We start from the raw sequence: 12,635 nt of genomic DNA, 5'->3' as shown, positions 1-12,635 counted from the left end.
CGTTCAGTGAGTCTCTGATGCACAGGACCATGAGGATTTCACAAAGAGTGTATCAAGGCCGACCAAGGGTCAGGCTGCTAAGGGTGGGAGCTATCAGTGAAATGCTACATGCTGCAGAGTCAGCCCCACCTGGCAGCTCTACACTGGAGGTCCTTCACATTTCTGGGGCCTCAGCCTCCACTTCAGTCTGCTGAGCACATCACAGAGCATCCATCCTAGTCGGTACTCCTGTGGAAAGGCACAGACTCCCCTCATACTCTCAGAATTCTATTCACTCAGAGAGCCTGTGTCTTCATCCATCTTTACTTGGAAACCAAATTAGAAATCAGAACCATGCAAGCACAAATGAAAGCCAGGAGTGAATGTTTGCTCAGCACCTGCTCTAGGTTACATACCCTGCTAGGCCCCAGGCATCACAGGGGCTTAATTGGTGGGTCCTCATCCTCAGGGAGTGTGTAGGCTGATAGGGAAGAGGCAGCCACAGGGTTGCAGGTGGCCCCTCAGGTCCTCTGGGTAGAAATGGCTAGCCATCCAAAGAGGGGCTGGTATCTCAGGGTCAGGGAGGTGCCTCAGAGGGTACCCTCCACAGGGCTCATACAGGCCTACCAGGGGATGAGGCCTGGGATTAGGGGCAGCAGCCCCCCAGTCCCCTCAGGGAGGTCAAGAAGAGGGAGAAGGCCAAGGTGTCTATGCTGGATCAGGTAGTCGGGGCTTTTCCCCAGAGTAGAGATGTAGAAAGCTTTGAGATCTCCTTTTTAGGAAAGTGACTCTGTTAGGTGGTGGTGCCCCAAATTGGCCACTCCCTGGCACATACAGCTGATACCATCAGAGCGATTCTCCATTGGTGGAATAGAGTCTTGTGTTACTGCAGCCCCCTGCTTCTGGGATACAGCTGATACCGTTAGAGCAATTCTCCATTGGTGGAATGGAGTCTTGTGTTACTGCAGCCTCCTACTTCTGTGTGCTAGCACCATGGCTGTGGAGGCATGCCCAAACATTAGGTCACTGTCCTGGGGGGATCCTGAGAGGGTAGGAAGAAAAGACTGAGCAGCAAGACCAGTGAGAAAGCAAAGCATGCCAGGAAGAAGGGGGCCTGGGAAGGACAGACCATGCCAGATCTGAGAACTGCTTCGGGGATGGCCCATTCTAGTGGACACAGGTCATGGAGGAGAAAAATGGGGCTGTTCAGGCATGTGGTGTGGTGTCTAGGCGGGTGGGAGTGGAAGTTCGCCTGGGTGTGCTTAGGAGGAGGCACAGTGGCCATGGTCCCAAAGCATGTTATGTGGGCTTGGACATGAAGGATGGACCGGGCAGGCTTCTGCCTGGCCTCTCCTTTCTCTGTGGAATAGAAGACGAAAGCTGTGTGATGAGCACTTGAAGCATAATGCCAAGAATGTGACACTGTCACAGGGAGATATGGGAGGGGCCACACAGGATGGAGGATGCCTGACTAAGGGTAAAGACCAGGAGCAGACCATGGCTTCAGCAGCCCAGGTGCAGGCTTATCTCATGAGACTCATTGTTGAAGTGGGAAAGGTGAGCGGTTGGAGTGGTTTGGGGTAGAGGTGCTGTATTTAAGTTTTGGAGATAGGGTAGTATGACTAGAGAAAAGGGCTGTAAGAACCATGTTCTAGGCCTCATGCTTCATGCAAAAACTCTCAGAACAGTGCAAAGGGGGGAAGTGTGAATGCATTTGCTCACAACCTTCTAGGTGTCCATAATTTTAACACATGACAATTTTAAAGAAATGGGAGTAGTAGATTGTATCTTGAAATTTTTTGTGTTTATGGAAGTTTGATGTTTGTGCCTTTTTTAGTAGGCTCCAAATAATGCAAATACTAGACCTCCAGATCCTTTCAGGATTGCGCTTGACAGATGCCTCCCCTCTTCTTCACCCCAGTATGAATGCTACCTCTACTCCTGCTGCATTGTCACCTTCTGTGTTAACGACCCCGTCCAAGATCGAACCCATGAAAGCATTTGACTCCCGGTTCACAGAGCGGTCCAAAGCCACGCCAGGTGCTCCTGCCCTGACCAGCGTGACTCCAACAGCCGCGGAAAGGTAGGTGGTAGCTGCAGGACCCTGAAGGACCAGGGAGGGTGCAGGCATGGGTCAATAGCACAGTGGCAGTGTTTCCACCAAGCAACATGCCTTCCTGTTGGGGAAAAGACTCTAGCCGCTCAATACATGGGAGCAAGACTGCAGAGCCCTTAGTGAGCCACCAGGAGAAAGAGGTGGCTCCTTCAAGTGGGAAGGTGGCTGGAAGGAGCTGTGGGGAGGACACAGCAAAAGAACCACACGGGCAAAGGCACAAGGATTGGTCAGTGCAGAGGCTGGACTGAGAATAATGGTGTTTGGATGGAGCCCAGAGTTTGCTCAGAAGAGAGTGTGAGATTAGTTGGAGAGTTGAAGACTCTGATATTGATACATCATGGAAGTGACGGCCTTCCACTCAGAAACTGACCAGAGGTAGACAGCTGCAATAAAAATGATGTAGGTAAGGTCTTTATCAGATTGGCTTCTGAGCTTTTGTGGACACTATGCTGCTTGTCCATTCTCTGGGTCTCCCCTCAAACATAGCTGTGACATCATGCAGGCTGTAGTTCTTTATTTCTTGGAGTTTTGCAGTAGTGCATCCTCCTGAGGTGGCCAGAGCTAATGTCTGCAGCCTCTGCCATTGGCCCTAAAGTTCTCTGCCTCTTGAGAGGGCCCCTCTCTCCAAGCCTGACTCGACAAAGAGCTAAGTTCACATCCCAATGAGTCGGAGCCTAGGAGAGGAGAGGTAGCTGTGGGCTGGGCTTTGGTGGCTTAAGAGCTGTCCCTTAAGAGTTGCACCCCACTGCGAGGTTTATAGGGCTCAGCAGCCCTGGGCAGACACAACCTAGCCTGTGCCACCATCAGCCAAGTACAAGGACACTAGTCAGAAACTTGTAGTAGCCAGACAGCCAGCAGTTGTCCAATAAAAGGAGCATTTGTATGTGACCTGTCCTTGCAGTAGATGGTGATTTGGAGCTAAAGCCACAGCATGCTATCTCTGGGGCTTTGCTTATGAAAAGTCCTGTCCAAAACTGCGTGTCTGGACAGGATTTATTTTCCTTGGAAAACAGTTCCTGGAAGCTAGCATGGGAGGACCCTTTCTGCAAGTTTGATGCTATATCTGTAAACTTGGTGTGGAATCTTCTAGTCTACTCTGTAATCTCATCATGCTTGTTTCATAATTAACTCAATGCAGGCCACGTGCAGTAGCTCATGCCTGTAAACCCAATGCTTTGGGAGGCCAAGACAGGAGGATCGCTTGAGGCCAGGAGTTTGAGACCAGCCTGGGCAACATAGTGAGACCCTCATCTCTACCAGAAAAATTATCCAGGTGTCATGGCACGTGCCTGTAGTCCTAGCTATTCTGCTCACTGCAACCTCCGCCTCCCAGGTTCAATTGATTCCCCTGCGTCAGCCTCCCAAGTAGCTGGGATTACAGGCGCCCACCACCACACCCGGCTAATTTTTGGTATTTTTAGTAGAGACAGGGTTTCACCATGTTGGCCACGGCTGGTCTTGAACTCCTGACCTCAGGTGATCCACCCGCCCAGCCTCCCAAAGTGCTGGGATTACAGGCGTGAGCCACCGCGCCCAGCTTCCCTGCTTCTAAATACTTTGAAATGCTGGATTAAATGCAACCCTTGTCCCTAAAATGAATGAATGGTTCACAAGAAAGGGCAGTCCCCAGAGCCTAAAATCTAAGAGTGAACAAAAAAGAGCAGTGGGCAGAACTGCACCATGGGTGCATGGCTAGGGGTCTTGACTGAGGAACTTGAGTTTTAATGACCACGTAGACTTGAGACAAAGCCTGGGGTCTAAGCCATGTAGGAGCTGGAATTAAGTCACCAGCATAAAGTCAAGCTGCTTAAAAAAGGACTGAGGCAGACACTAGGAAAACCTAACTGGCAGCAAAAGAACTAGCAGAGAAGTTGGAATGTCGCAGCCTGTTTTTGGGTTGGGAAAACAATCTTCCCTTGAGACTGTGTAACCACAGGCCTGCTGTCTTGTGGATTCAGGGCCAGTTTAACACTACCTGTGTTGTCTAGAAATCACCAAGCCGAGAAATGAACACAAAGGAGATCCTGGTCTCATTGACATCCAGAGGCACTTGGCAGAAATGCGTATCCACCCTGCAGTGACATTCCCTGGGCCAGAGTGTACAGCATTACCACTGATAAAGCACTGCTTAGATGATCATAAAATCCAAAGTCACAAGAAGAAACAGCATGTCATGCGCAAATGTCAGGAGACATACTTACTGGGAGACTTAGGTTTCTATAAACCTGTGATCATAGAATTGTCAGATGGTACTATAAAATATGCTTAAGTCTTGAAAGACATGAAAACTAAAACAAAATGTGAGGAAAGATTAATACTCTATTCTATAAACAAAAATTAACTCAAAAGGGAACGAAGAACTAAATGTGAGAGCAAAAACTATAAGACTCTTAGAAGAAATAGATAGAAATTTATGTGACCTTGGATTAGGCAACTGTTTCTTAGATATGACAGCTAATGCACAAACGACTAAAGGAAAGAACCGATAAATTGGACTTCCAACAAAATTTAAAACTTTTGGCTGGACACAATGGCTCATGCTTATAATCCTAGCAATTTCAGAGCCCAGGACAGAAGGCCCAGTAATTCAAGACCAGCCTGGGCAACATGGCAAGACCTCATCTCTACAAAACCATTTTAAAAATTAAAAGTTTGGCCAGGCACGGTGGCTCACGCCTGTAATCCTAGCACTTTGGGAGACCAAGGTGTGTGGATCACCTGAGGTCAGGAGTTCAAGACCAGCCTGGCCAACATGGTGAAACCCCATCTCTACCAAAAATACAAAAATTAGCCAGGCATGGTGGCGGGGGCCTATAATCCCATCTACTCAGTAGGTCGAGACAAGAGAATTGCTTAAACTCTGGGGACAAAGGTTGCAGTGAGCAGAGATCACGCCACTTCACTCCAGCCTGGGCAAAAGAGCAAAACTCCATCTCTAAAAAAAAAAAAAAAAAGAAACCAAAGCTTTTGTGCTTCCAAAGGCACTATTAGAATGGAAAGACAACCTACAGAATGGGAGAGAATATTTGCAAATCACATCTAATTAAAGTTCAGAATTTAAATTATATAAAGAACTTTTACAGTTCAACAATAAAAAGACTAATAACACAGTTTTAAAATAAGCAGAAGATCTGAATATAAACTTCTGCAGAGAATGTATACCAAGCACAGGCACATAAAAAGACAATCAACATCATTAGCCATCAGGGAAATAAAAGCAAAACTCCAGTGAAATACTTCATACCCATTTGGAGGTCTGTAATTAAAAGATCAGATGGTCAGATAATAAGAAGTGTTGGTCCTATAAACCTGTGATCGTAGAATTGTCAGATGGCGCTATAAAATATGCTTAAGTCTTGAAGGACATGAAAGCTAAAACAAAATGTGAGGAAAGATTAATATTCTATTATGTAAACAAAAATTAACTCAAAAGGGAACCCTCATATACATGCTGGTAGGAATGTAAAGTCTTTTAGCACCTTTGGCAAACAGTCTGGAAGTTCCTTAAATGGTGAAATACAGAGTTATCATCTGACCTAGCAGTTCCCACACCTAGATATATACCTAAGAGAATTGAAAACATATATCCATGCAATAACTCATAGATGAATGTTCACATCCGTACATAATAACCAAAAAGGGGAAACAGCCCAAAGGTCCATCAGCTGATGAGTAGATAAACAAAATATGGTCTACCCATACAACAGAATATTATTCAGCAATAAATAGGAAGGGGATGCTTACATGTGCTACAATAACGATAAACCTTAAAGACATGCTAAGAGAAAGAAGCCAGTCACAAAGGATCATAGGTTGTATGATTTCATTGATAAGAAATGTCCAGAATGGAAAATCCATAAAGAAAGTAGAGTAACGGTGGTTGTCAGGGCCTGGGGGAGGGAGGATAAGGAGTGATTACCAATGGGTACAGAGTTTATTTTCGGAATTATGAAAATGCTCTGGCATTAGACAGTGGTGATGGTTGCATAACCTTATGAATATACTAAAAGCTGATGATTCTATACTTTAAAGTGGCGAAGTTTATGATATATGTATTATATCTCAATAAAAATTAATAATACACCATCAAAAAAGACCAGATTTGGAAATGAACCAAAAAAATTACTTTTAGAAAAGAAAAATAATAATCATTGCAGTTTAAAAGTCAACAAGCATTTCAGAGAGCAGATCAGAGCCAGATGAAAAGAACATTCAGTCTACAAAATTGGCCAGAGTGCAACAGAGGTGAGGAGGTGGAGCTGAAGACAGGGCAATGGAGAGGAGTCCCCCCAAGAGGATGTGCTGCGGGGCAGTTGTCAAGAGGGAATTAAGAGGCTTCCCAGAAGGTGAAGAAACCTCAGATTTTGAAATGGAGCAAGTTCTGAACAAAATAAATAAAACGAATTCCCCACCTGAGAGAGACTACAGTGTGCCACAGACAGAAAGTCCTGCCTATTGAGGAAGACGCTCATGTTTGCTTTGCGGCTTTCTGTGGCCCTTATCTCTCATGTAGTGCATACCCTGAATGAGAAGCCAGGAGGACAGCCCTTGGATTGGCTTCTGGAGACAAAATCTTGACTGTACATCTTGGGTCCTGGTGCCACAAAGGTTGGTCCCTCAGCAGCTGTGTCCACAGGGTCTCACAAGACTGTCCAGCCATAAATACGGCTCTAGCAAGATCTATATAATAAGGGGCCACCGTCATATTTGTCGTCCTCAACTTCTCACTTGAAAGTGGCAGTGAGTGAGCATTCACCTCGAGCTGAGCTTCCTGCTTTCCTGACAGAATGAGTATAGTGAGCTTCTAGGAGCCTGGTGCTGAATTCTCAGGTTGGGTTGGATTCTAATATGAGGAAAATGAAGTAAAACAAGTCCCCGTATCTTTAACAAAGGCGTTACAGAAAATGCAGATACTTTCTTGATGTGGCTGTTTTCTTGTATTGATTCTCAGTGAAAACCAGGAGGAGCCCTTTAAAACACCCATCAGTGGAGACCTGGTGCAGTGGCTCATGCCTGTAATCAATCCTAGCATTCTGGGAGGCTGAGGCAGGTGGATCACTTGAGTCCAGGAGTTTGAGACCAGCTTAGTCATCATGGCGAAACCCCACCTCTGCTGAAAATACAAAAATTAGCTGGGCGTGGTGGTGTGTGCCTGTAGTCCCAGCTTCTCGGGAGGCTGAGACAGGAGAATTCCTTGAACACAGGAGGCAGAGGTTGCAGTGAGCAGAAATCACTCCACTGCAGCCTGGGCAACAGAGTGAGAGCCTGTCTCAAAACCAGAACGAAAACAAAACAGGCCAGGCACCGTGGCTCACGCCTGTAATTTGGGAGGCCGAGGTGGGCAGATCACCTGAGCTCAGGAGTTGGAGACCAGCCTGGTCAACATGGTGAAACCCCGTCTCTACTATAAAAATACAAAAATTAGTAGAGTGTGGTGGCGAGAGGCTGAGGCAGGAGAATCGCTTGAACCCAGGAGGCAGAGATTGCAGTGAGCCGAAGATTGTGCCATTGCACTTCAGCCTGAGCGAGACTTGTCTCAAAAAACAAAATGAAACAAAAAACACCCATCAGTGGAGATTTTCTTTGTTTGTTTGTTTTTTGAGACAGAGTCTCGCTCTGTCACCCAGGCTGGAGTGCAGTGGCGCGGTCTCTGCTCACTGCAACCTCTGTTTCCCGGGCTCAAGCAGTTCTGCCTCAGCCTCCCTAGTAGCTGGAATTACAGGCATGTGCCATGATGCCCAGCTAATTTTTGTATTTTTAGTACAGACGGGATTTCACCATGTTGGCCAGGCTGGTCTTGAACTCCTGACCTCAAGTGATGTGCCCACCTTGGCCTCCCAGTGTTGGGATTACAGGTGTGAGCCACTGCACCTGGCCTTCAGTGGAGATTTTCTTTGAGGCACAGTATCATGCAGTGGTTAGGGGTGGTGCACAAAGTAATACACCTTGCAGGTTAGGCCCAGGTCCCCGCTTCCTCAGAGAGGGAGCAGGGATGATCTTGAGACATCCGGTGTTTTTGAGTCCTTCTCCTCTCAGGCAGAATGGACCTCCCAGGAAAACCCTCCTCATAGGAGATATCCCTTAACCTTAGTCCTGTAAAGCCATATCTTGGTCCTTGTCTCATGGTGAACAGCACATATCAGCTCCTGCTATTGTTCCTTCATTGTGCGTCACAATAGTTGGGCAGTGAGACCCCTGCAGCCTGACTGGCACTTCCTAGCCAAGAGCCTCAGGTGGGTTGGGAGCCAAATGCTAGCCTCCCAGGTACAGGTTAGCAACCCTGGGTGAAACTGTGGGTCTTCTGCTCCACTCTCCCCTAAGGCCAGGTGTCAGGCAGAAGCACTGGGGAACGTAGGCACCTGAGGTAAGTGACTACAGGGCAAGTAGTCCTGAGCAGACAGAACCTAGGATGGAGCCCATTTGTAAGCGGGGCAGCCCTGGCCAGCTGTGCTCTTGCTTCACAGATGCCTAGACCCACTGGGCAGATGCTGTAGATCGATTTACCTGGCACTCCCAGGAATATTGTAACAACTGGTACAAGCCCACATGCAGGCTGGGGAGATGCAATTCCCAGTGGGCCACTGGCCCCCCAGGGTCCCTGAATGGGGCATCTGCCAGAGGCAGGAGGTGGGGAGACTCCTAAGGGCTCTCAGGGGTCCCAACTAGAGAGGGTGGAGCAGCTGGAGCTCGGCAGCACCAAGCAAGTGAATGTTATGGGCCAGTGCTGCGGTGAGCTCAGGAAGCCACCGCACACCTTGGAAACTTAGGTGATAGTAGGACGTTGCTGTGACATTCTTGTTGTATTTTACAAAATGATAGTTACATAAAAGTCTGACTTTTTTCCATGTTTCACAATAGGATTCTTCCATTTTAATACATGAAACCCTTTCAGATCAGTCTGAACCAGGAAAATTCATGTTAGAAAAAATTCGAACAAGCTGATATTCTATTTCCATATTCAGAACATCTGAGAGAAAGCATTTTTGACTGTTCCAAAAGCTTATTTAACAAAAAATTTAATATGAAAATGTACATGATCTGATTTTTACAACAGAGTAAAACAAGTTCTTTGGAGAGGCAAATGCCTGACATTTTTTAAAAAATAATTTTAAGGCCGGGCGCGGTGGCTCAAGCCTGTAATCCCAGCACTTTGGGAGGCCGAGACGGGCGGATCACGAGGTCAGGAGATCGAGACCATCCTGGCTAACACGGTGAAACCCCGTCTCTACTAAAAAATACAAAAACTAGCCGGGCGAGGTGGCGGGCGCCTGTAGTCCCAGCTACTCAGGAGGCTGAGGCAGGAGAATGGCGTAAACCCGGGAGGCGGAGCTTGCAGTGAGCTGAGATCCGGCCTCTGCACTCCAGTCCGGGCGACAGAGCGAGACTCCGCCTCAAAAAAAAAAAAATAAATAAATAAAAAATAATTTTAAAAGGATTTTGAGAAGCACTGACTCAGGGCTTCCAGAATCTTAAGCTACACCCACAGGTGGATGCTTTGCCCTGTTGTAGGACATTAGAAGAAAAGGGAACAGACTCTTCAGTTTCACAGAGCAGTGTCATGGGCCTCTTGTCTTCCCAGTTTTTCACATGGATACAAATGAAAAGAATCCAGGATTCTACATGCTGGTATGTGTGTGTACCTGCCCACATTTCTGTGGCCCGGGGGTAACTAGCAGGGAGAACAGCTGAAGACAGTGCAATCCAGGATTCTATACGCTGGTGTGTGTATACCTGCCCACATTTCTGTGCCCCGGGGTGACTAGCAGAGAGAACAGCTGAAGACAGTGCCCAGAGGAAGGGCTAACAGCCAGAGGCTGGTTAGCAGTGGGAAGGCAGGCAGGGATGAGGGCTTTTGGATACTAGACAGGAGCATGACTCATGGTGAACTCCTTGAGGAAATAAGATCAGTGATAGCACCTGTGATCCAGGGAGTCTGTCACATTTAGAGATGTTTAACGCAGCATTATGAGAAACATTTACCCACTTCTTCAAAAGAGAGGTGTTGGGTGTTGAGGAAGTAAGCTAGTCATTATGTTGCCTCTCTTTAATATTTATAAGTAAAGGTGCCCCTCTGTATCCATGGGTTCCACATCTATGGATTCAACCAACTATGGATCAAAAATATTTGGGAAAAAAAATCCACAGAGTTCCAAAAAGCAAAAACTGAATTTGCTACAAGCCAAGTACTACTATGAATCCATGCAAATAAAGTTGTTTGTAGGCATTTTACTATGTATATGTGATCTAGAGATTATTTAAAATATATAGGAGGCTGGCCGGGCTCAGTGGCTCACGCCTGTAATCCCAGCACTTTGGGAAGCCAAGGCAGGCAGATCACCTGAGGCCAGGAATTTGAGACCAGCCTGGCCAACCTGGCAAAACTTTGTCTCTAGTAAAAATACAAAAATGAGCGGGACGTGGTGGTGCGTGCCTGTAATCTCAGCTGCTTGGGAGGCTGAGGCAGGAGAATCACTTGAACCTGGGAGGCAGTGGTTGCAGTGATCCAAGATCATACCACTGCATTCCAGCCTGAGCAACAGAGTGAGACTCCATCTCAAAAAAAAAAAAAAAAAAAGTTACGTAGGTACATAGGAAGCTGTGCCTACATTATATGCAAATACTAAATGATTTTATGTAAGGGACTTGAGCATCCTTGGATTTTGATATCTCCTGGGGGTCGTTGAATCAAAGTATGATTAGTATATAAATAAATACAATCAGAAATGAAAGGGGGCATTAGTACCAACCTTACAAAAAGGATTTCGATGGCATGATATTTCAATGTATGCCAATAAAGGCCAGGTGCAGTGGCTCACACCTGTAATCCCAGCACTTTGGGAGGCCGAGGCAGGTGGTTTACCTGAGGTCAGCAGTTCGAGACCAGCCTGGCCAACATGGTGAAACCCCATCTCTGTTAAAATTACAAAAATTAGCCAGTTGTCATGGTGCACACCTGTAGTCCTAGCTACTCGGGGAGGCTGAGCCATGAGAATCCCTTGAGCCCAGGAGGCGGAGGTTGCAGTGAGCTGAGATTATGCCACTGTACTCCAGCCTGAGCGACAGAATGAGAACCTGTCTCAATATAAAAATAAATAAATCCACCTCCCGGTTTCACGCCATTCTCCTGCCTCAGCCTCCCGAGTAGCTGGGACTACAGGCGCCTGCCACCATGCCCGGCTAATTTTTTATATTTTCAGTAGAGACAGGGTTTCACCATGTTATCCAGGATTGTCTCAATCTCCTGACCTCGTGATCTGCCCGCCTCGGCCTCCCAAAATGCTGGGATTACAGGCGTGAGCCACCACACCCAACCCACAAAAGGTTTTTTTTTTTAATTATTATTTAATTTATTTAAGAGATAGTGTCTTGCTATGTTACCCAGGCTGGAGTGCAGTGTTATTCACAGGCATAGTACCACTACTTATCAGCACAAGAGTTTTGACCTGCTGTTTCCAGTCTGGGCAGTTCACCTCTCCTTAGGCAACCTGGTGGTCTCTTGCTCTCGGAAGGTCACTATACTGATGCCAAACTTAGTGTGGACACCCAATTGACATAGCGCACTATAGCTCAGAACTTCTAGACTTAAACAATCCTCCTGCCTCAGCCTCCAGGTAGCTGGAACTACAGGCAAAAATGTACCTTTTAAGTAATGAAAGATGAAAATGCTCCTTGTTCATGGGCTCTAGAATGTGTATTGTGTTAGTCGGTATGAAAACAACATTCATCTCTGTCAGAGCTCTTGGTTGACCAAGTGCATTGCCAGTGAGCAGGAATATTTTGAAAGGAATCTTTTTTTCTAAGCAGTAGGTGTCAACATTGGGCGTAAAATATTCAGTAAACCATGCTCTAAACAGATGTGCTGTCATCTAGGCTTTCTTGTTGCATTTATAGATTTAGCATAATTCTTAAGGGCCCTAGGATTTTTGGAATAGTTAATGAGTATTGGCTTCCACTTAAAATCACCAGCTGCATTCATCCCTAATAAGATAACCAGCCTGTCTTCTGAAACTTTGAAGCCAGACATTGACTTCCCTTCTCTAGCTAGGAAAGTCCCAGATGACATCTTCTTCTAATAGAAGGCTGTTTTACCTACATTGACAATCTGTTGTGTAGTGTTACCACCTTCATCCATGATCTTAGCTAGATATTCTAATACCTTGCTGCAACTTGTACATTAGCACTTGCTGCTTCACCTTGCCATTTCTTTCCTTAAACCTCATGAGCCAGCCTCTGCTAGCTTAGGCTATGGCTTAAGGGAGTGTTATGGCTGGTTTGATCTTCTATCCAGAGTACTAAAACGTTCTCCATATTAGCAATAAGGCTGTTTAGCTTTCTTTTCAAACATGTGTTCAATGGAGTAGCACTTTTAACTTCCTTTAAGAACTTTTCCATTGCATTCACACCGTGGCTAACTGGTGCAAAAGGTATAGCTTTTGGCCTGTCTCAGCTTTCAATGTGCCTTCCTCTTTAAGCTTAATCATTTTTAGCTTTTGGTTTAACACTTACTTAGAAGCCATTGTAGGGTTATAGATTGGCCTAA

At 46.2% G+C, this 12,635-nt stretch overlaps 1 protein-coding gene across 7 annotated transcripts in view; it reads left to right on the top strand.

Annotated features, from left to right (window-relative positions):
- LOC104656671 (protein HIRA) overlaps window positions 1–12,635 on the top strand; it is a 103,143-nt gene that overhangs the window by 55,548 nt on the left and 34,960 nt on the right. For 6 of the 7 annotated variants that reach the window (XM_010356359.2, XM_010356358.2, XM_030915568.1 and 3 more), the window contains one exon: window positions 1,901–2,062. The exons of the other annotated variant lie outside the window; for it this stretch is intronic. In XM_010356359.2, coding sequence (XP_010354661.1) covers window positions 1,901–2,062 — 162 coding nt within the window. The remainder of the gene's footprint in view (window positions 1–1,900; window positions 2,063–12,635) is intronic. 7 annotated transcript variants of the gene reach the window in all.

This window comes from Rhinopithecus roxellana, chromosome 13, assembly GCF_007565055.1.
Source record: "Rhinopithecus roxellana isolate Shanxi Qingling chromosome 13, ASM756505v1, whole genome shotgun sequence".
NCBI classification, from domain to species: Eukaryota; Metazoa; Chordata; class Mammalia; order Primates; family Cercopithecidae; genus Rhinopithecus; species Rhinopithecus roxellana.
This window is presented reverse-complemented; position numbering and strand designations above follow the sequence as displayed.